Genomic DNA, 21,013 nt, shown 5'->3' with positions numbered 1-21,013 from the left:
TACCGAATATAGAAACATTACCCCATACACAAAGGCACTATTTTTTAAAGGCTGTGCTTTTGGGGGAAAAAACAGAATTCTTTTATCCTATTAAAAGATCTTTTCAAATGTGTATTATAAAGATCCAAGGAATGTCAGACAGGAAAAGGACCAACCAACCACATTCTGGACTGAACTATATATGGCTTAACTCCACTAACTTCAGTGGTTTTGAGAAATCAGTGCAGAACTTTCTTTTAAAAAAATGTATCTTCTTTCATCTCAGGATTCTAGGATTATTTAGTAATTCTGGCTAAGCTATCCATCATATTTAATTCCCTACATAAATTTTAAAAGACAATTAAGAAATACTGTTCTAAAATAAGCCACGTCTGCAGCAAGGCAGGCAATTCTTTTAAACTATGAGCAAACGTCTGATTAAGATGACAAGCCACATGGAAACTACTTCCAGAATCAGACTTAAAGGGCACTGTTACCAACCAAATTTGGCAGACAAGGAATCATGACGAATGGCAAAGGCATGCAGCAGCGCAGTAAAAAGTTGGGAATCATCAGCAAATAAGACAGCAAGCACTTGTGTCAACTCGGTGAGGGCAAGAACATAAACAGGACAAATTCTAAGCGTTGAACGCCGGATTCAGATGAATGGCACGGTGCCATGGTGGGAGTGGAACTGGCTCTTCCATTTACAGCCCACTTGCCATAAACAAGCTGTGTCGGCAAGGCAAAGTATCTGCCTATTGCAGGTATCGCATTCTGACATCTATCTTTCAAGAGAGCACAGTTTCAGAACCATTTTAATAGCAATAACGAGGCGCTTGAAAGAGAAAGAACTAAAAGCGCAGTGTAAGGCTCTGTACTTCCTTAAAAGCTGCGTTTAAAGGTCAGAACTCTTACAGAGATCTGACATTCATCGCTGGATAACAGCAGGCACCTTAGCCTTCTCTGTAGATATCCACTGTCAGATTCGGTATTTTAATATGCAGCTATTGCTATTTAATCACTGCGCCTTCTGACAGTCTTTATGCTAAGGGGATGACAACTGGAATTTCAGCTCAAGCAGAAAAGCCAGCATTTACCGCAGATTTGTCAAATACTACAGGAAGCTTAATTGAGTCTCATTTCTGTTTCCAGGAATATTAAGATGCACCAAGTACAGCCACATTAACTTGGAAAGGGGACAGCGAAAAATAAATTACACTTTATCCCTTGCACCGACTGTATTTGTCAGCAGCGTAACCCAAAACAAGCCCAGCAGCGATCGCGCACCCCGAGCTCCCCCAGACCAACGGGACCAGATCCCGGGAACGCACGCCAAGTTCCAGCTCCTCTTTTTGACCAACGAAACACAATTCACCGAGCGGGTGACGGCAGCCGAGCTGAAGGGATCCCGCACCCGGCCGAGCGCCGCTCCGCCACGCCACCGTTCCCGGGTACACCCCAGAAGCCGTGTACCTCGCTTCCGAGCCAGCGGCGCCCGCGGCACGGCCACGGCCACCGCAGCCCGGGCTCTGCGCGCCGCCTCCGCGGGTCGGGCGCTGCGGCGGCCAGCGGGACGCCACGGCGGCGGCCGGGACGAAGGGAGGGCGAACTCTGCCAGGGGCTCGCTCCGCGAAACGGGGCTCGACCGAGCACCGACCGGCAGGGCCCGGGGGTCCCCCTCGGCGGGGACGCGCTCCTCGCCCGCCCGGCGGCCGCCCCGCCGCCCTCCGCCACCGTCCCGGCAGGTGCGGCCCGGCCCGGCCCGGCCCCCCGCGCCGCCGCGGCCGCTCCTCCCCTCGCCCCCGCCGCAGCCCCCTGCCCGCCCCCCCCCGCGGCGCGGCGGCAGGGTGCCGGCGGAGACCCAGTTGCCCGCCGCGGCGACGCTGCTCCTACCTGCGGCTCCTGCGGCGGCCGCCAGCGCCAGGCAGAGCGCAGAGACGAGCGGCGGCGCAGCGCGCATGAGGGGAGGCCCGAGGGAGCGAGCGAGAGGCCGCGGCCCCCCCGCCCCCCGGGATCGCGGTGACGGGCCCGCCGCCCGGGGAGCATGACGGGAAATTCCTGGGCACCGGCGGCCAACGCCAAATATGAACATAGAGCCGGGAGACACCCGCCCGGCGCGGCACGGCGGAGCGGGGAGGCGGCCCCCGGCGCCGCTGCAGGGCGGCAACCCGCGCCCAGGCAGGCGGCGGGAGGCCCGGCACGCCCGTCCGCCACCGCAGCGCGCCCGGTGCTCGCCGCCCTTTAATTTAAAGGCTGCGCTCCGGGAGGGCCAACCGTGCGGCTATCCGCCTTTTAAAAATAACTTCCCTGCTGCTCCGCAGGGGCCGGGGGGAGCCGGGCGCCCCGCACGGGGAGGCGGCCCCCACCTACCTGCGAGGCGGCGGGGCCGCGGCTCTGCGGGGGGCGGTGGTGCCGGCCCACGGCTCCCGCTTGCGGCCAGGAGCCGCGTGGCTGCTCGCACCTTGGCACAGGCAGGGAAACGATGACAGCTCTTAGTGCTCACCTTGCGTTTCTTAACAAAAACAAAAAACAAAACAAAAAAAAAAAAAAAGCGGGGGACAGGTCGGCACAGGGCGTACAGCGAAACTCTCCCTCCTCCCGCAGGGAAGAGCTAAAAGCGAGCCGGGCAAATGCCTGTAAACAATGGCCTTACACACCCTTCCTCGGTCCCCCTACCCCACAATCCTTCACAAGTCATCACTACAACAATTTTAAAACGGCATAGTATAAGCGTCCTGAGGAAGGGAAAAAAAAAAAAACAACCGCCAAAAAGCCTGCCTTCTGTTAGTCTACCCACAACCCCTTTGAGGCCTTTTCCCATCTGCAGCTACAAGAACCAAGCGGAGGGCACACAGCCCCTGCGCTCCCCTCGCACCGCGGCCAGGAGCAGAGTGGCTGGCTGCTCGCACCTTGTCACAGCAGGGAAATGATGACAGCTCTTAATGCCCCACCTTGCATATCTTAAAAAAAAAAGTTCACGCCGACAGGCGATGCCAGCGAAGCTCAGCTGCGTATTTCAAGTCACAGTAAGCATTGAAAGTCCAGTGGCTATAACAAACTAATCGCCACCTTCACCTTCCTGCTGAAAAAACTATTTGAGTCAAGACAACATTCAAATATCTAGAATGTGAGACACATGTAAAAACCCCTAATAAACCTTTAATTCGAGTTTGGTTTGGTTTTCTGTTTGTTTTTACAGGACAAGGTGACAAATTACAACAACCATCTGATTTTTCTCAAATGTTCAGGCATTATACACGTTCCCATCTGTCTCGCAGGAAGGGATATTGGTCAACTTAACAATTTAAGGTAAAATAAGCTGCATAATAGTACATATTACAATAATAAAATGTACAGTGTTTACAAGAAATATATTTTAGAAGCAAGATAAGATGCTTTTGCATCGAGGCGACCTTTTAAAATGCCACAACTATTTTTTACATTCACTCTTGCAACAGGTCACATGATGGGGCCACTAAGGTCAGGTTAACAAATCACTATGATGCACAACAAATACAACAAAATTAGTTTATATACATATATATAATACATATACATGTATATTATACATATACATATATGTATATAGTAAAACTCATCAAAATCTACCAGACCCGGCACAATCTACTTACCCATCAAAAATATGTCCTTGTCCTTGGTAAGTAGAATTCTGCATGGCTGATTATATATTATATATACTCATTCATTAGCATCTGAGACATAAAACTGAGGATTTAAAATTTTTCAGTTAACAAGCTCTCCAATAATAAACATGGTGCCCACAAAAGCACAAAGGTAAGGCACAATAGGATTTTCTGTTGCAGAATAGTGTGCATCATGTTTACTTAACCATAAGACGTGCATTATTTGTGCAAGTTCATGCTGCAAATCCATCATATCTACAAAGTAAAGTGAGTCTCAGTAAAATTTGTGGGACTGGTGTGCTTCCAGTCTCATCTCCTACAGGGTATTCAGCTGGGTAATTAGATAAAATTGTTGTAGGAGTGGGGATTAGTAAAGCCAATAATCTTAGATTTGCAACTAAGCTTCTCAGCAACAATTTTGTACTTCTAGGTAAACATTAGTACATTTACAACCTTGGAATCACAAGATTTACTGTCAGCTGTACTTCTAGTTTGCATCAGCCAAAATTGTTGCAAGGAAGTATGTACCTTTTAAAATTTGAACAGGTAACTGTTTCATTAAAACAAGTTATAATGCATTGGGAAAGTCACTTAATCCCAATGGTATTTTGTCACAGCCCTGGCAATTGTAGTAATAAATACAGCTTTTCACAAAATATTTTTCCAGTATCTGCCAATTGCTTCTTTATTGCTCACAAATTTGAATTACAATTGGTATCAGATCTTTCACACAAAATCATAATCAGGTATTTTAATATAAAACCTATAAAAGATATTTAACCTGTATCTAACACTTTAAAGTATTTGGCCTCTTGTCATGGTACAGCCAAAACCATATAAAATATTAGGTTTTGAGTAAAGTAGGAAGCTTATTCACTGCTTCAATGCAGACATCCTCACAGAACACAACCAATTTTTGCCACCACCAGCATTTACATTTATATACAAAACCTAGTACATCCGCATTCAGTTCGTCTTCCCTCACACTTATATGCAACCACTAATGCCAGATTAACTTTCCCCATACCCTAGCTGCAGAAAAAGATTCTTATACAGCAACAAAAAACTAGTATTGACTGAAAAAAAATAATTTTAACTTATTCACCATCAGGAACTGTAGGTTGTTTGTTACAAAATACCCACAAGATTATTTCACAGGAAACTATGGAAATACAGGAAGTCTTCTTTTCTCCATGCTTTTGTATTATCAAAAACACTTCTTGGTGCAAAAGTACAGTCACCACATCTGCAAAATGTATAATGAATTCTGAATTCCTCATGCAAAACTTAAATGCATTGGTTTACTATAGCCCCAGAAAAGTTCCTGAAGCAATTTTTTTTTCTCTCTTTTTTTTTTTTTTTTTTTTTTTTGTCAGCTCAGTATTACTGCCTCATTGCTAAGTCCCTTTGGAAACAAGATTTCTGGAACGTTCAAACTTTTATTTAATTCATTAAAGTATTACATACAAAAAGCACTAAAAAAGGAAGACGGCGGCCAAACAGGAAAATTCCTGTTGCAAGTAACAGTCCTAGCAGTTGTAGAAAGTCTTCTCAGGAACTTCCCTGAGAATTAGTTGTGCCTGTCCGAAGACGCAGATGTGACATAGAGTTCATGTGTTTGTTTGATGGCTTCAGTGGAGTGTTACAAGTAAGAGCCTGGGGAAAACGATGATGATACCGATCCAATCGCAGGTATTTTACCGTTACCAGTTTTCCTATGAGGCAAAGAAACAGTAAGAAAAAAACCTTGTAGTTCAGTATTACTATATTTTGCTTCAGGATGTAATACACAAAAACATGTAATTACACTGAAATTAGTTTACCAAGTGATGACTACTGAAGTGATCCAGTTTTTGCTACATCTCAATACTTCAGATATAGAACATTTTACCACTTAAAAGAACCCCAGCTGCACCCATCTTCCGCCATTTCTACCCATGTTTTGTCATAAATCTCTATTCCTTACCATCAAACCAAGAGCCATGCAATGCCTTGAAAGCCTTTCCAGCATACTCTGGAGAGAGACACTTGACATACACACAACCCTGCATTAAGAAAGAGAGGGGTTTGGTTTTTTTAAAGTCCAACAGACTAGGATAAACAAAGTGTTGAGATGTTACTGGAAAGACACTCACCTCACGTGAATTTTTGTCAACAGCAATATGAACGATTCCATCATTATCACTGCATTTCTCCAAGATTGCTTCTTGAATTGCTAGATGCCAGTGATCACCTATTTCCCTACAAAAACAATGAAAGATTTAAATTCAGCACATCATTTTCTGAACGTTCACAATAATCTCATCCTTCCCCACTGAGTTTAGTTTCTCTGTAACTTGACATGATTTTCTGTGAAGTGCCTTTAGGACAGATGTAGTACTTTAGCTATCAAATACTCAGTAAATTGGGTCCTATGATACACTTTAGAAAATTCAACCTTAAGAATTCAAAGAAATAATCTGTGTTTTGAGGTGGAGGGTGTCCTCCCCTCCCAGCACCCTGCTGTACCTTCCTGTCTGAAGCTGCAAGCAGTGATTAACTCATCTTCCCACACCTGCTCCGACAGGCTGGCCACTGTGGAGAAGGCTGCTCCTAGGCTGTCCCTGCTGCAGTGGAAGAGCAGCAGGGGAAGACAACAGCATAAAGGCCTCTGCCCCTCTACAGTATCACCTCTACCAGCAGTCACAGAAGGAACATTACATGTCAGGCTTTAGCAGGCTGAAGGAGCTTTTTAGCTGTTCAAGCACCATTCATCACTGAAATAGCTATTCACTATCCCGAACACAGCATCAGACTGCATTCATCCCACAGCGTACTGATAGAACATGCCAATCTAGATCCAGAAATGTAAGTTATTAAAATCAGATTCCAATTTTGGGGGCTTCCCACAGAAAATATTTTATTGTCAAGACTAATCGATCTTTAGGTACGTCATTACAAAGGACAGAAGTTTTGTATTTTTGTGAAGGTACTGCAGAAACTATCTGGTCCTAATAAAATAAATTTAAGCAGAGGGAAAACAATTTCAACAGCCTTAATACAACTTTAAGCCTGCCTGAATAGCCTTTACACAAAAAACAATGAACTTACTCTTTCAATAATACTATCAAGAGCTTTGGGTAGTTTTAAAGAGTTTCCTCTACATAAGGCCCAAATTCTTGAAAATATTTAATCTTCCCTCCTCTTTATTTTTATTTATGCAAAAAAACATGGTGGAGAATGGAATGTACATAGGAAACTTAATTGGTCAGAGATGTTACTTAAATCTGTTGGGCAGGACGCTAATACAATACTTGAGAGACTGGCAACATGGAACATCACAATTTGTTTGTCATTTGCCCTTGACTGGTTAGAGGATCAACTTCCCAGCCGATGCCCCTTACACAGGCAGATCATATATAAACAAACAGAAGTAGAAGAGGGACACAAGGCTACAAAGAAGATCCAAACAAAGGTCCTACTAGAAGAAGACTTCACAGTGGAAATATCTACAGTTTGAAATCTACTCAGGCTGGAAGAAAAAAAAAAAGTGTTTTCTTTTTATTGGACGGCGCCAAATGAAGGGAATAGACAAGTCTCCTTCCCCTTCTGTAACAGTGTAAACAGTATTTCCTAAATAACATGCTGTGCTCAAGATGTTAGGGAAATAAAACTAATTCCACATTGCAAAAGCCAGGACCTTTAAAGGTTCCCTCCAACCTGAAATACTCTATTGTTTCATAGAAGCATAGTGCAAGACTTCTGTGCATTCCCTCCCAGCCCAGGACTCGTGTCCACATTTTCTTGAGAAGCATCCTGTCATCAGCAGAAAGCCAGCTACCATAAGAGACCATATTGTTAAGAGTAGGCAATCATCTTTTCTGCTGTGTATTCTTCTCAAATACCGCTATCACTGCATTACTCCCAAGTGCTCGTTCCCTGTTTGCAAATCAAGCAGAAGTGCATTCTCAGTCTAGTCTGCCTTTTGTGTTTTACAGACTTGGGATATGAAACATAATGAGTTAACTTGGATTTCTCGTAATGTAATGGACTCCCAGCAGGAATGCCTTGCCCTTCCCTGATCCTGCACATGTATGTTCCATTCCTGTCAATATAAGTCTTGCAGGAATGCTACCCATGCTTTATGAGCCATTCCTCTTATTGACTTAGTTGTAGATGCAGAAACACTAGAAGTGGTTTATCCAAATCATGCTTAGCCTCAGATTTTAAAAAACAGGTTTGCATCAGGCATAGTAAATACCTAGAACATACACCTAAGGTTAAGTCTGCTGCTGTGGTCTGAGGGTTCACAATATCCAGGTGAGTCTTCTGACTTCTGGCAGTAGGAAGATAATTACTACTCTGATAGCACTGATAAATACAAACTAATTGGTATATTCTCCAGATGATTCTCAGGTCAAGACAAAACACCTCTATTATGAATGGTTGCTCTTACCAGCTACGGGCATGTTGGATGAAAACTACTTAGTCATTTATTGTTAGTATACAATAGCTTGACTTAAAGAGCAGCTAAAAAACTAATTTTGTTAAACATATCTTGCACCCATGGCAAGTGTCAAAAGAGCATTTGCCAATCTAATCACATACACTTGAACATTTGTGTTTCAGGTGGTCAGTGAAGGTATTCTTCCCTTTCAGATCTGGAACAGTTACAAAAACCTTTCTCTTAACACAAGCAACAAAGTAGTTTGTGTTGCACTGAGGGTTTGCGTTTCTTTTTGTGTGTTTAAGATTATTCTAAGGGTGTGATATATAGTACTTCCTTAAGCAGCAGTCCTCTGCAAGACAGCGCATGGAAGAGGAATGGGCTGGGGTGTGCAATATAGAATTGGATCAAGTATCCCACTATGGCTATAATCCAGCAGTCCAGGAACGGAGCTAGGTCAACTTCAAAAAGAAAAGTCTGCAAAAAGTGAATGTATTAGAAGTTGCACTGTTCAAAATAGCTGACTGGACACAGACACTAGAGAGAAGTGGTGTCAGAAGAGAACAAGTCCTAGCCTATAAATGTTTGGGTTTGTTTTGTTGGGGTTTTTTTTATGGCACTTGATGGGCATAGACAGGGTCAGTACTGAAAAACACAAGTTGACAGCAAAGATACAGCCTATAAAGGGAGATTGTTCTGACAGAAATAACTCAGTTACTAGTTCCATTAATGGCAGACATTTTGAATAGCTAACATTTTGAAACAAGAAAGTATACAATACAGCATACCAATAAATATTACAGTGAAGCTTCAGAAATGGATTTCTTTCAGTACCACTCAGACTAACTGACATAGCTCATGAAGTTTCCTTTGTAGCAAGGACAATAAAGATGTTGATCTTGCCCAAAATTCTCAGCAAATCTCAATTTTTTTCCATCCTTCCACAGGAAGATCAATCTGCCTCAAGAACAATACCTAAAATTTCAGTCTTGCTCACCCTACTGCAACCTGAAAATTACAAAAGAAGCCACAGTTGGAGTCTCTGCCTATGGCAGTCATTAAATCTTAAAGCTGTTGAGAAAAAATTTGTAGAGTCCTCCTCTATGCTAGTGATAACACTGTCCTCAGCTAAATTAGCTAACAGCTTTCCAATAAGGCAAGCAGCTAAAGTAATTAAGTGTGGCTAGAAACAGAAGAGAGATAGAGCTGAAGAAATCCAAACTTTGCAATCACTTGGGTCCGTACTCCAGTGTTTCCTCCTATTTCCTCTCCTCTTATTCCTGTTCTAACCAATAGCTTTTATTTTCCACTCAACTTCTCATGTTCTTCAGCCCCAATTAGCATCTCACTTTTACTCTGTAAGACAGTATAGCATCTTCACCTTTCCCTTATACAATCACATCACAAAATAAATTACTTCAGAATTTCCTGGAGTTCCTGTATCTCTCCGCACTGGACAAACCAGGCTTCAAAAGATTAGAAAGGGTTAGCTGGAATAGCCTATGTGTTAGTCTCCAAATCCCAACATGATCTAGTCCACAGCCAATGGTGATTAACTTGATAGTGAAGTGGATGAAGCTTTAAAAGACTATGAAAAAATTATTCTTCCTTAACATGAAACAAGGCTTGCTACTTATTCATACATGGCACATACTATAGAATTGTATCTGAGCATTAAAAGCCAGTACTCTGCACTAATTTGTTTAAAAGCTTCCACTACAAAAATTAGTTTGCTTCAAAACTAGCCAGTCACACTGCCATAAAGTAATAAATTATTTAAATTCATCCCTTTAAATGCAAACTGTGCAAGTTCTCTAGAAGTCTAAATATTCCAGAATACTTAACAGTACTTCATAAATTTACAGTCTGTTGTTAGGTCACACAAGTATCCCCTGTCAGCTGATATAATTGAACATTTACAAAATTAATTCATGGAGAAAGCTCAATCCCTGCTCCAAGTAGCTTTGACTAAGTGCCACACTCTGTGTCTTTGGGTCACTTCTTGAAAAGTAAGATATTTTTATTTTTTTTTAATCATTATTTTTTACAGCCTGTATGTTTCTTTTAAGGTATTCATGCTTACTCCTCCCAAACCCCTCTCAAAGGAAAGAAATGGACCCTTCCAAAAGAATACAGAAAAGCAGACAGGTAACTGGTTTTACTTACATAACTGGATCAAACATATTGCGAATCTTCAGACATGGTGTTAAGCTGTTTGGTGGTGAATTTCTTCTATCTAGATGAAATGCTACAAAGAAAAATAAATGTAATAGTCAATACCTTTCTGGTGTTAACTCAAAAGAATCCTTTCCTTAATATATGAAAAAGGTTCAAGCAAATTAAAGTTCCCTGGAGTCTTCTACTACACTGAATACGTACCATACTTAACAGTATTTTTTAGATTTACAACTTCTACATTTAAAAAGATAATGCACTCTCATACCCAGTTTCATATCCATATTCATAATACATGAAAGGAATTCAGGATATTTTAAAAAATACCATAGAGCTGAAGAGAAAGCATTTATATTGCATCGCCATGAAAAGACAGATGTTCTTAACACCTGCAACAAATTTTTGGAGCTGAAGGTTAACCATTCAGTTTTAACTGCCTGATGGGTTTTCATTTCTTCTACTTTTGGAGCAATTTACTGCCCATCTGTCTAAGAAATAGGGACACACTTAGATGGATGTTGTATTGCAGTACCAACTGTCAAGGAGCACTCTACAAGAATGGAGCTTTTGTAACCATAAATTCTCTACACAGATGATCAGAAGCTTGCAAAAATCTGAAATTAAAGCACACCAGAGGATAAAACAGATGCAAGACAAATGGAAATTAACAATAACAATTAGCCCTTTCAAAGCTGAACAATCCCATTAAATACACCCTGAAGTTCTAAAATAAATATTAACTTCTCTGAAGTTCGCAAATTCTGCTTGTGGGAGTCACCACAGAAGACTGCACCAAAAGAAAAGGAATAAAGAAGTCTTTCAGATTCAGATAAGGTAGTTGCTGCCTTATTGGTCCTTCTCAAGGAATGGAACAGAAATGGAAGGGGTAACCTGGTAAAACAGCTTCCAAGGCTTAAAGGAAGTTTTACTTTGAAGACTTGAGATGAGTAGATTCAAGAGTTTAAACATAAGATCAAAAATGCCAACAAGACAAAATGATGCTCCAAACTGATACTAATGAGTCCCCTTTGCAATCCCTACTTCGGGCAAGTCTGACAGATTTCAAGATGTTATGTTCCAAGTGTTTTGGAGCAGATGACGCTACAGGCCTGTGCTTCTTACTGCTGACCTTTTAAAAGAAAATATCGCAAGAATATCCAAAATACATGAACACTGCTGCTCTTCTGTATGTCACCATAACGAAAACCATGCCACGGAGAAGAAATTCTGTCACGTGGAAGACACTGCATGTTAAAGACAAGCACTAACCAAAAGAAATTCACTGCCTGCAGATATGGTATAGGCAAATTTGCTCGTTATATAAATCCAAGGCAAAAAACCCCAACCAATTACCATCCAGAAAAGGTGGCCTCCAAATATAATATAGAACCTACCGTAAGTTCCCCAAATAACTAAAAATGTTCTTATTGGAATATACACACACAGTCCAAGTCACCAATACCTGTAACAATTGTCTAATTTTTCTTGGGAATAGATTTCTAAATAAGCTGGTGACACTGCATCTATATCTGAGCTGCATACAGTTTAAGGACAAGTCCTTTTTCAATAGCACATGGTTTTGTAAAGTTTTTTGTCGTTGGCTAAAAATTATACATAGGGTATATAACAAAAACTTTACAGAACTAAGCAACATTGAAAAATAAATGGACTTACCTTACTCATGTAAGTTGGCTCCAGCAGATCAAGGGGGTGGGGTGGGTGGGTGAAATGTCACCAGCATATTGTAAACTGGGGCACCACACCATACTGGAGAAGGTGATCAAGGGTGGCCTAGTCATGGACCTGGATCTGAAAAGGCGTGGGGTTGAGGAAATTGTGCTGATTGTTAATAGCTAGGTTTATTCAGCACATGGTTTTAATCCAATGATAAAGAATGGTGAGGTTATTTGCAGAGACCCTAGGCTCAGAGGATCAACATTTCTGCAAGCTGTTAACGAACTCCAAAAAAACCCCATACTGTTGTTTAAGGCAGCAGCTACACCACTGAGCTATGCAGAAGTAACTAAATGGGGAATTCATGCTTTAGCGTAGATACCTATAAAACCCAACCTTTGCCTGCTCCAATTTCTAATAATCTTGGTGTCCTTTTGATTGGAAGATCTCAGTGCTTCCAGAGATTACTTCAGCCAGAGCATACTACCAGCACAAAACTAACCTGCTACCAAGTTAATGTAACATCACACTAATAGAGCAAGTGTGCTCAGGGCAGCGCAGCATGTGAAAATAAAAATGAATTCTGCTTTTTCTCAAAAAATGTTTCAAAGTCATGATGAATTAAAAGAAAGCTTTGCAACTGAGATGGAGCTTTTTATGTATAAGGGGAAAAAAAATGGCCACAAAAATCACTGAAGTACAAAATTAATGCCAGCACAGTAATAAGTATTAAAATGTATACCAGAAATGGGATCAAAAGGTGAGGCTAGGGAAGACACAGGCAAGCTAAAAATAATGCTGTATCTACCCAGAAAAACTCAAAACAGTGTAGTTAACAGATGTTTCTTGAATTCACTATGTATCTGTAACAATTTCCTCCCTCCCTCCAAAAGAGCATGTTTAAGTGACAAACCTATTCAGATTGCAGTACTGATTATTTGGAAATTTATACCGGCGTGGAGCATACAAAAATATTCTCCTCATAATAAGGACATAAGCAGACATGCTTGTGTGACAACAGCCTCAATTACACCGTAATTAACTAAGCACCTCACATATGCGATTTCTTTTCCTAAAGAGGTCTCAACAGTAAGACTTACAAGATGAGGGTAGAAGTGGAGAAGAAGTAGGAAAGCAGAAGCACAGCCTTGTGCAGGAAGTCACTGACAAGAAAGTTGTTAAGACTTCCACAAATTCCCCTTGGGGACTAGGGAACGCCTTCAAGAAAAGGAAGTCACTTTATTTCAATCAGTGTACTTCTTTTACCTCAAACTGAATACGACTGTCTCATTCCAGATTCAAAGAACAGCAGCAGCTACAAGTCTGTGCTTTCAACAACCTCTTTATCACTGTGCCTGGAATATGACCATTATGGAACAAGTGGCCCTGTACAGACTTCAAAATGAACATCTAAGAAACTGCAGTACAGCCTTCTATACCTCTTGAATTACTGCTGGTTTATTGCTAAAGGGATCCCCTGGTATCACCACCATGGGTTAAGACAGTCCAACAGATCTTTAGACATTAATTTGATGTACCTGATAAGGTTGAAGACTTGCATCAAATATAGGTAACCATGTTTCTGAAGAATAGATTCATTCATGTTAAGCCACAGATCACTAATTTATTAAGTAGTAACCCTTCTTATCAAAGGAAAGAACAAAAAGATAAAACATTTAGTTGAAAATGTTGAAGATACGTACTTTCATACAACACTAGGTTCTTCAATAAATAGGAAAGATACTGAAATCAAAGTATTACTGAATGTTATTGAGAGAGAGTGTGATTGACTTGGGGATTAATACAGTTAAGTTTAGCTATAGAAGCCCACCATAGGATGGGTACAGCCTTTTTCAACAAGCATAAAATGCAGTTTTCTTGCAGTAGTTAAGAATAGAGCCATGGAGGAAGGATTATATTCTCACAAGGGAGCAGGGGTGTCACTCACACAAGGTAACAGATTATCTTCCCTGCTGCAGGATGAAATTTCACCCTAGATGTGGTACTTCAGAGAATCTCTTTATCTGATCTCCAGAGCTGTCAAGGAACTTTAGCTATTGCTGTTAGCTTAGCTACACTGGAGCTCTGCCTACCTATTTTTCTTTAGAGCTCCAGTTATCAAAGGCATGATAGGACAATAGTATCTCTTCTTTCAAAAGCAAACTGCACACATTAGAAACATGGGGGTTTTTCCCTGTTGTTTGAATTAAATTACACTTTGGCATGATCAAGCCTGTTTTTCAACTGACAATTCCTGTCAACTGTTTTCAAAACAGTCATATTTGTCCACCATCCTACAATGAGCTTACCTACCCCTTTTTTTTCCAGACAGATACTCTCTAATGGATACAGTAGATGTATTTCAAAAGAAGTACACCAGACTTTATTCTGACCCAGTTAAAAAAAAAATAATCCCAAACTGTCTGTCAAAACACAAGCTGCATCCTGAAGGACTGGACAAAATGCCACAGTGATGCTTGAACTCTAGATGCTAAAAGACAGTAGAGCCTAGATCTTCATACATGCTACAGGTCCCATATTTAAAATGAATGCTATAATCTACCAATATCCTAGTACACACTGACAAGTCAAGAGGCTTTCTTCCTCAATTGCACATATTCTAGGTATTGTGCTCTGCTACAGAGCACTACCAGATCTCAGAAGGTTAAAAAAATTGTGACTTTGAAATTTATTCACAAGATTCAAAACCAAGAAGTCATTCTGATTTTATATGTACCAAGTTAGTTCAGGACTTAACAGTCTTGAAGAGTATTTAGATTTATGAACTTCTGTATTCAAACATTAGAACTGGAGGATGAACTTAATTCCAGTTGACTTTAGACTTCCACAAATGAAGAAAATTACACATACATATAGAATTCCTAACATCAAGAAAGTAACAGCTGTGCAGAAAGTATGAAACTTATGCAACTATTTCCAAATCAGATGAAAACAAGGAACACAAAATAGAAAGAGCCCTTGCATGTGAAAACTGCCTTTTCCTGTTAACTACCAAGATATATACAGTCAAATAACCTATGTCATTTCAGCCACTCCTATTTCCATGTTCTTCTGTTAGAGCCAAAGTACGGAGTATCAACTCTTCAAAGATCTTTGCTGAACTACAAACAGGAAAACTAGGAAAACTGCTACTAAAAGAACTGAAACAGGAGAGATTTTAATATATTCTATTCAATAGAAAACATAGTCTTAAATACACATCCTAGGCAATATACAGCTAAAAGCCACAGCTGAAAAATAGTTATTCTATCCTCATTCACAATATGCTGAAGTAGGTGTCAAGACATCCAAATTCAGATGGTAGCTAACAGTAGCTACTACACAGCTGTCTTTCTAGGAAGTTCTGGGAACTACTGTTCTGTTGTCTTGAATGTCTATTCCATGTAGCAAAGCAGCACCTGAGCTATCACACACTGAGAAGTCTTCCAATGAAGGAAAATCCAATCCAGTTTCTAATACGGGACAGAATGTTTCAGAGTGATTAATATTACAGTCCAACAGGACAAGAAAAACACGAAAGCAAATGAGTAGTAAGTGAGAAATTCCAGAACTGGAGTGTCACGTTTCACAGCCTGTACTGAACAAACTACACAGAAGATTCAGCTTTCTAATATATGTAGCTTGCAGAAGCTATGTTCAGTTTAAGCATTTGAAAATCAAATCATGACACTATTAGAGATGGAAGAGAAACAGCTGTTGACAAAACCCACCATTTCTGCACTGCATCTAAAGCACTGGCACATCCCTAATGGACAACGTCCTGCAAAGAAAAGGCTCTGCAACTCCCACGATGAAGTTACCACTCACACCTTACTAACTAAATCATGTAACGCAGTTGTCACAGTAGAATGCCACGTTACTGCTACTGCAAGACAGTGACCACAAAACATCAAGCCTGCAGTAGTATTCACAAGGTACTTTAAAAAGAGGAGTCCTCGTTTCCAATGAATGATTTTAAAATGAGAAATGTAATGCTAAAACCAGTAGCATAACTTTGAGAAGTATATAATAATAACCCAGCATAACATTTTGCACAGACAAGCAAGAAATGGGTCCCAATACTACTAGGACCTCATCAGATAACATGCAAATGTCTCAAAATATTTGGCTTTTCAAGCTGACAAAGAGAATTGTTTGGTTTTGCTTTGAACTTACAGAAAATCAAAATTTAAGACCCAAGGGCTGAAAGCATACATAGGAAAACATGCAAATGGACTGGGACAATACCAGAATGTTAGCAGTACTTTTTCTCAGGCAATCAAGCTTGCTACAGGATAAATGTTCCAGGCCCACAAAGAAGCTCTTTCTGTCTGTCTTTGGAAAGGAAATAATCACATTGCAAGGAGCTACTTTAAACTGTACCCTCTTTTATAGGAAACAATAAAAACATTGTTTCTTAAAAAGTATACCAGTAAAAAGCAAAAGAAAGAAGCCTATTACTACTTGTATTAGTTAAACTAAGACCAAAATTAGCACACTCGAGAACAGAGTTCAGTTGCTTGCCAGTATGAATTTATTTTGTTTAAGTGGGACTAGGAAGGGCAGAAAATCTGTTTGCTTTTTCACTAGGCTTTTTTCAGCACATAGTTCAAAGTCATAGAAGTAATGCAGGATACAATCTTTTGATAACATCAGATTTTAAAAACTGAACTAAAAATTGGAGAAGCAATCACTCCCTCCTCCATCATCAAAATCAGACAATGAGTTTATAAACTAGGGTTCTGCACAGCATTTATTTTAGTCCCACTAGAGAGATAATAGAGCATTACAGAAGAACATAAGGCAAGACAGACTTTTTGAAAGTCACAACTTTTAAACATTTGGCATTTACGATTTCACTTTAAGTATTTACACTTTGCACTCAGACACTGATAGAAATGACCATTCTTTTTTACTGCAACCCAGAATTCAAGTCTTATAGCTTCAATTTTTCATTGATCAACGCCCCCACCCAAAACCTGAAGCTTAACATGAAGAAAGGCAGAAAGAAAAAGAACTAGGCGAAGGTGACCACTGCAGCGGACAAATGCAAACTCATTGAATTCTTGCCACATGGCTCCATAATAAAGCTGAAAAATGACAGAGCACTGCAAAATCCATGTTATGACAATGACCTCTACTATAACAAATGCTGTGCTGCATACAGAGCTTGAAATAAAAACGCACAGTATAGAAAAAGATTTATGACAGAAAGGAAGCACTACTAGGAGATGCTCAAAATCCATGTTCTGCTGATTGAGAAGTCTTTTGTCCCAGCAATTTCCCTTCCAAAATAAAACATCTCTTCCTCCAAGCTGTCTTTAGATACCCAACTGATAACTTCACAGCAGGAAACTCAAGTCTGCAAGCTTCAATTTACCTGCTCTCAGGTACAACAAATTACATTACTTCAAGTATAAGGCATGTCAGAATTTGACCAACTAAAGAGTTGGAGTTTTTTAATTCATGAAAAGGAACAAGCAGCTTATTTTGGCTAATGCCTTCTGCTGTATTTCTGCAGTAGCTATACCAGAAAAGCTCATTTTGCTTGAAAACAAGGCAGATGCTGAATGCACAGAAGTCTATTGAACAACAAGATAATAGAGAAACAGCACTGACAGTTCATAACAATAAAAGGTGTGAGAGAAAACAAGTCTTTCATGTTCAAGCAAAAAAGTACCATTTAGAAATTAGATGCAGAAATTAAAATGATTGTATTTGCAAAATATAACTAAACTGCAATACCTTGGCCTTGCCACACTTTCGATGGTATTACTAAAATTTTGTCACACGCTGCAGAAGGTTGCATCCATTTCCAAACCAAGAACTCGGCACCACCTATTCTCCGTGTCTCTGTGCGAACTCTAGATTCATTTGCTGCAAGAAAGTCAACTGCTCTATTCCAGACTTTCCTCATTTTCCTCCTTAAAAATTGAAGCAAGAATCACAAAGTTAGCATTATAACAACCTGCACAGCTAACATCCAGCATGTAAGAAAAAGCCCACGTCCCCCTCCCCTGACCTGTGTCAATAAGAATCTCCAAAATACTACCCTATGCAACCTACTGAAATTAAATTAAAAAAAAATTACTTTTACTAAAATTACTTTTACTATTTTTCCTTACTTATACATAAGAAAATTCAGTACTTTAAGGAGAACATACCTGTCCTGAGGTGGAATTAGAGAATCACGCACATGTAAAATAGGCATGTAAGGTTGCAAGTCTTTATTATCAGAACATGCCTCGCTGTGACTTCTTAGAACATCTGAGGACACCGTAAGAAAAACTGGTAACCACATAGTTCGTGGAAACATTAAGAAAAATATCAGTTCTGACAATAAACAACTACTCTGAAAACCCCTCCCAATTTCAGTAATTAAAGGTGGTTTTGGCATTCTGAAGCATTTTTCCTCCTAACCATGCTGAAATCAAACCAAGCAAACTAGCACCACACAGTGCTTCCAAGTACCCCAAGTAACTTTGGAGTAAAGGTTCTTGCGGTTACTCTTGATTGGTACTTACAAATGTCAGCAGCCACCCACCTTTGAAAATCAGGTGTTTTCCCCCCACCCCAACAAAAGTTGATTTGCAAACAAATGAGGTAGGAAAATAGTAAAACAGGAAAACAGCTCCTATTTGTCTACCACTTCTGTATTTATGATGAGTGCCACAGATGAAAGTAATAAGACAATTTAAGTAAAACTGCAGTCCAAAACAGAGCTTAAAACTACTAATACAAACTACTGAAAACATTGTGGCTTCAAGTAGAAAGGCAGAATTTCAGAACTCAATTATGCATTCTATTTTAAGAACATAATTTCTGCTCAAAGTGATTAATTAAAAAGCTGCTTTTTCTATGAAAAGCCATTAAGGACAATTAAAGAGCTAGTACACATTTTAGGAGTGTATATTTTAGGAAAAGATAGTTTGAAAAAACAGATATAGGAAGCAACATGTCACCATACTTTAATCAAACACGGCACTTATATTTGTTTTCAACAGCAAGATAAAAGTTTCACCAAGTCAATGGAACTTTATTATAGCCATTTTGATATAATTCATAAATTACATTCTTTACATCAAAAGCTTTGATTAGGTTTAAAGAATGATTAAAAAACCCACATAAACCATACATTTGACCAAGAACTCTAATAGCATGATGACTGCCAACTAAACAGGCAGTAAACATTAACTGAATTGATGCCAGTACTTTGAAAGCTTGTATGCAGTGATACAGATATATGAGACATGACTCAAGAATCCATACCTATGATTTTTACCACCATATCATACATCTGCCTCGTTTCTTCTTCCTCTTTTGCCCAGCGGTATTTCATGTAGTGCAAAACTCCCCAAACCACTGCTATACCTGCATTAAGATGTATAATACTCTTTTAACAGTATCAGAACGTTGGTTATTAAAGAAAGTTTACAGCATATCCTTCAGAAGTTGGTTAAACTAGCTAACATTTTTGAGTACTTTAAATTTCAAAGCTAGTGAAATACACTGTACTCACTGTCAATATTTTATATTTTACTAACACAGCAACACAAACCCTCAAACTTTGAAGGGCAGTTACCTTTAGAAAAGCATTTCACTGTTTTAACAATAGCCTGGTATCCCATGAACATGGTTTGAAATTCTACCCGTTTATGAAGAAAAACAGTAAAACAATTATATTGGAAAAATTCAAAGTCATATCAAAAGTCACATAAACTGACAATTCAGAATATGTTAAGATTTAAAAATCCACAATATTCACTGATTCATAGACAAAGTCACATGCTTTAGATATACTGATCTACCTAACTTGGACCGCTTCAGTTAGCTACAGATTTGTATTTCTTGCAACAAAGTACTGCATGCTCTTCTTCCATTACTTTACAGATTATTCCCCAAAATCACAATCCAGTTAGAAAGACCAGCAGCATAAGCTGAAAATAAAAATCTTATTCCTTCTTCTATCCCAGACTGAGGACACCACTACACCTGTGATCTCTCAACTATAAAAAAAATCCCAAAATACACATACACAAATTAAAGTAACAGTTTGGTTCATATACCAGTGATTGCAAGGCAATGTTAACTGATAAAATGGTATCCTACAATCTTTTTGTAAGCCAAAATGGGCGTTAATGACAATACATCGAATACTTATAAAATGGTTTATTTTTTGAAAAGGTTCTTCATATTAACCTTAATTACAGATGAGAAAGTTGAGAGAGCAATTTGCTCAGCATTACTGATGAGACCAGTGGTTGACTTAGATACTGAGTTTCACCTCCGCATCCCAATTCACCCCTCATATTGACTATTACCAGAAAAACACCAATGTGGGACAGCTTGCCTTTGATTTTTTTGATTCCTCAAAAGGCTAGTGAAGGGTTCGCAAAGCCTTCTGCTCACAAGCACGAGATTTGTTAAAGATATTGGCATAAATAAATTATTAAATATTCAGTAGGTGTATGAGATAGATGAACTCTGCATCTTCAGTATTTCTAACCAACCACATGGAAAAAGTGTGAAGTGTCTGCACTCAGCTGTAGCCTATTTTTATGCTGCATAGTTTTCAGTATGGTTAAGAATTAAATGAACTTGAAAGAATTTGAAACTGAAATAGAGAACTATCGAAGACTAAATAAGTTAGTCTTACTGAAAGCTTAGACACATTTTTACAATATAGTATTCAAGGTAAGAATTTTTGGTGACAACCACATTGGGTATCCAACTTTTCCTAAAACTTAATCTTTTCTGTAGTTATGTTTCCAAAGTTCCTGGAACAACAGTGAAATATCCTCAAAATTAAGGCTATCATGTCTTTTTACTGAGCATTTTGCTTTTTCAGATCAATTCAATCTGCAATTTTTGAAAGCCACAAGGTATTGCTTTGGCAGGGGAAAAAAGAGTTCGCAAAGAACAAATACGTTCAGCTGCCTACAGCAGACAGCAACCACTGTGAACATACAGGGGTACAACAGAAGTGCCAAGCAAACTGCACTGTAATGAAGATACTGATAGGAACTCAAGTTTTATCGTTGAATAAAAACTTTCTCTACACATGGTGTTTACTTTTCCCCGTGCACTTACATAAACACAAGTTATAACAAAA

At 39.6% G+C, this 21,013-nt stretch overlaps 2 protein-coding genes across 4 annotated transcripts in view; both read right to left on the bottom strand.

Annotated features, from left to right (window-relative positions):
- MSRB3 (methionine sulfoxide reductase B3) overlaps positions 1-2,178 on the bottom strand; it is a 115,003-nt gene extending 112,825 nt beyond the window's left edge. The window contains 2 exon segments of the mRNA XM_080390788.1: positions 1,876-1,975; positions 1,977-2,178. Coding sequence (XP_080246914.1) covers positions 1,876-1,975; positions 1,977-2,074 — 198 coding nt within the window. The 5' untranslated portion in view covers positions 2,075-2,178.
- A 943-nt stretch (positions 2,179-3,121) lies between these two features.
- The window catches only part of LEMD3 (LEM domain containing 3), a 53,309-nt gene continuing 35,417 nt past the window's right edge, over positions 3,122-21,013 (bottom strand). For 2 of the 3 annotated variants that reach the window (XM_080390757.1, XM_080390758.1), the window contains exons 7-13: positions 19,171-19,272; positions 18,066-18,168; positions 17,647-17,825; positions 10,219-10,300; positions 5,762-5,867; positions 5,593-5,671; positions 3,122-5,341 (exon numbers count right to left, since the gene is read on the bottom strand). In XM_080390757.1, coding sequence (XP_080246883.1) covers positions 5,178-5,341; positions 5,593-5,671; positions 5,762-5,867; positions 10,219-10,300; positions 17,647-17,825; positions 18,066-18,168; positions 19,171-19,272 — 815 coding nt within the window. In that variant the 3' untranslated portion in view covers positions 3,122-5,177. Of the gene's footprint in view, positions 5,342-5,592; positions 5,868-10,218; positions 10,301-17,646; positions 17,826-18,065; positions 18,169-19,170; positions 19,273-21,013 lie in introns of all 3 variants that reach the window. The other variant, XM_080390756.1, reaches the window with a different exon arrangement.

The sequence above is a fragment of the Falco punctatus genome (assembly GCF_963210335.1).
Source record: "Falco punctatus genome assembly, chromosome: 6".
Taxonomy (NCBI): domain Eukaryota; kingdom Metazoa; phylum Chordata; class Aves; order Falconiformes; family Falconidae; genus Falco; species Falco punctatus.
This window is presented reverse-complemented; position numbering and strand designations above follow the sequence as displayed.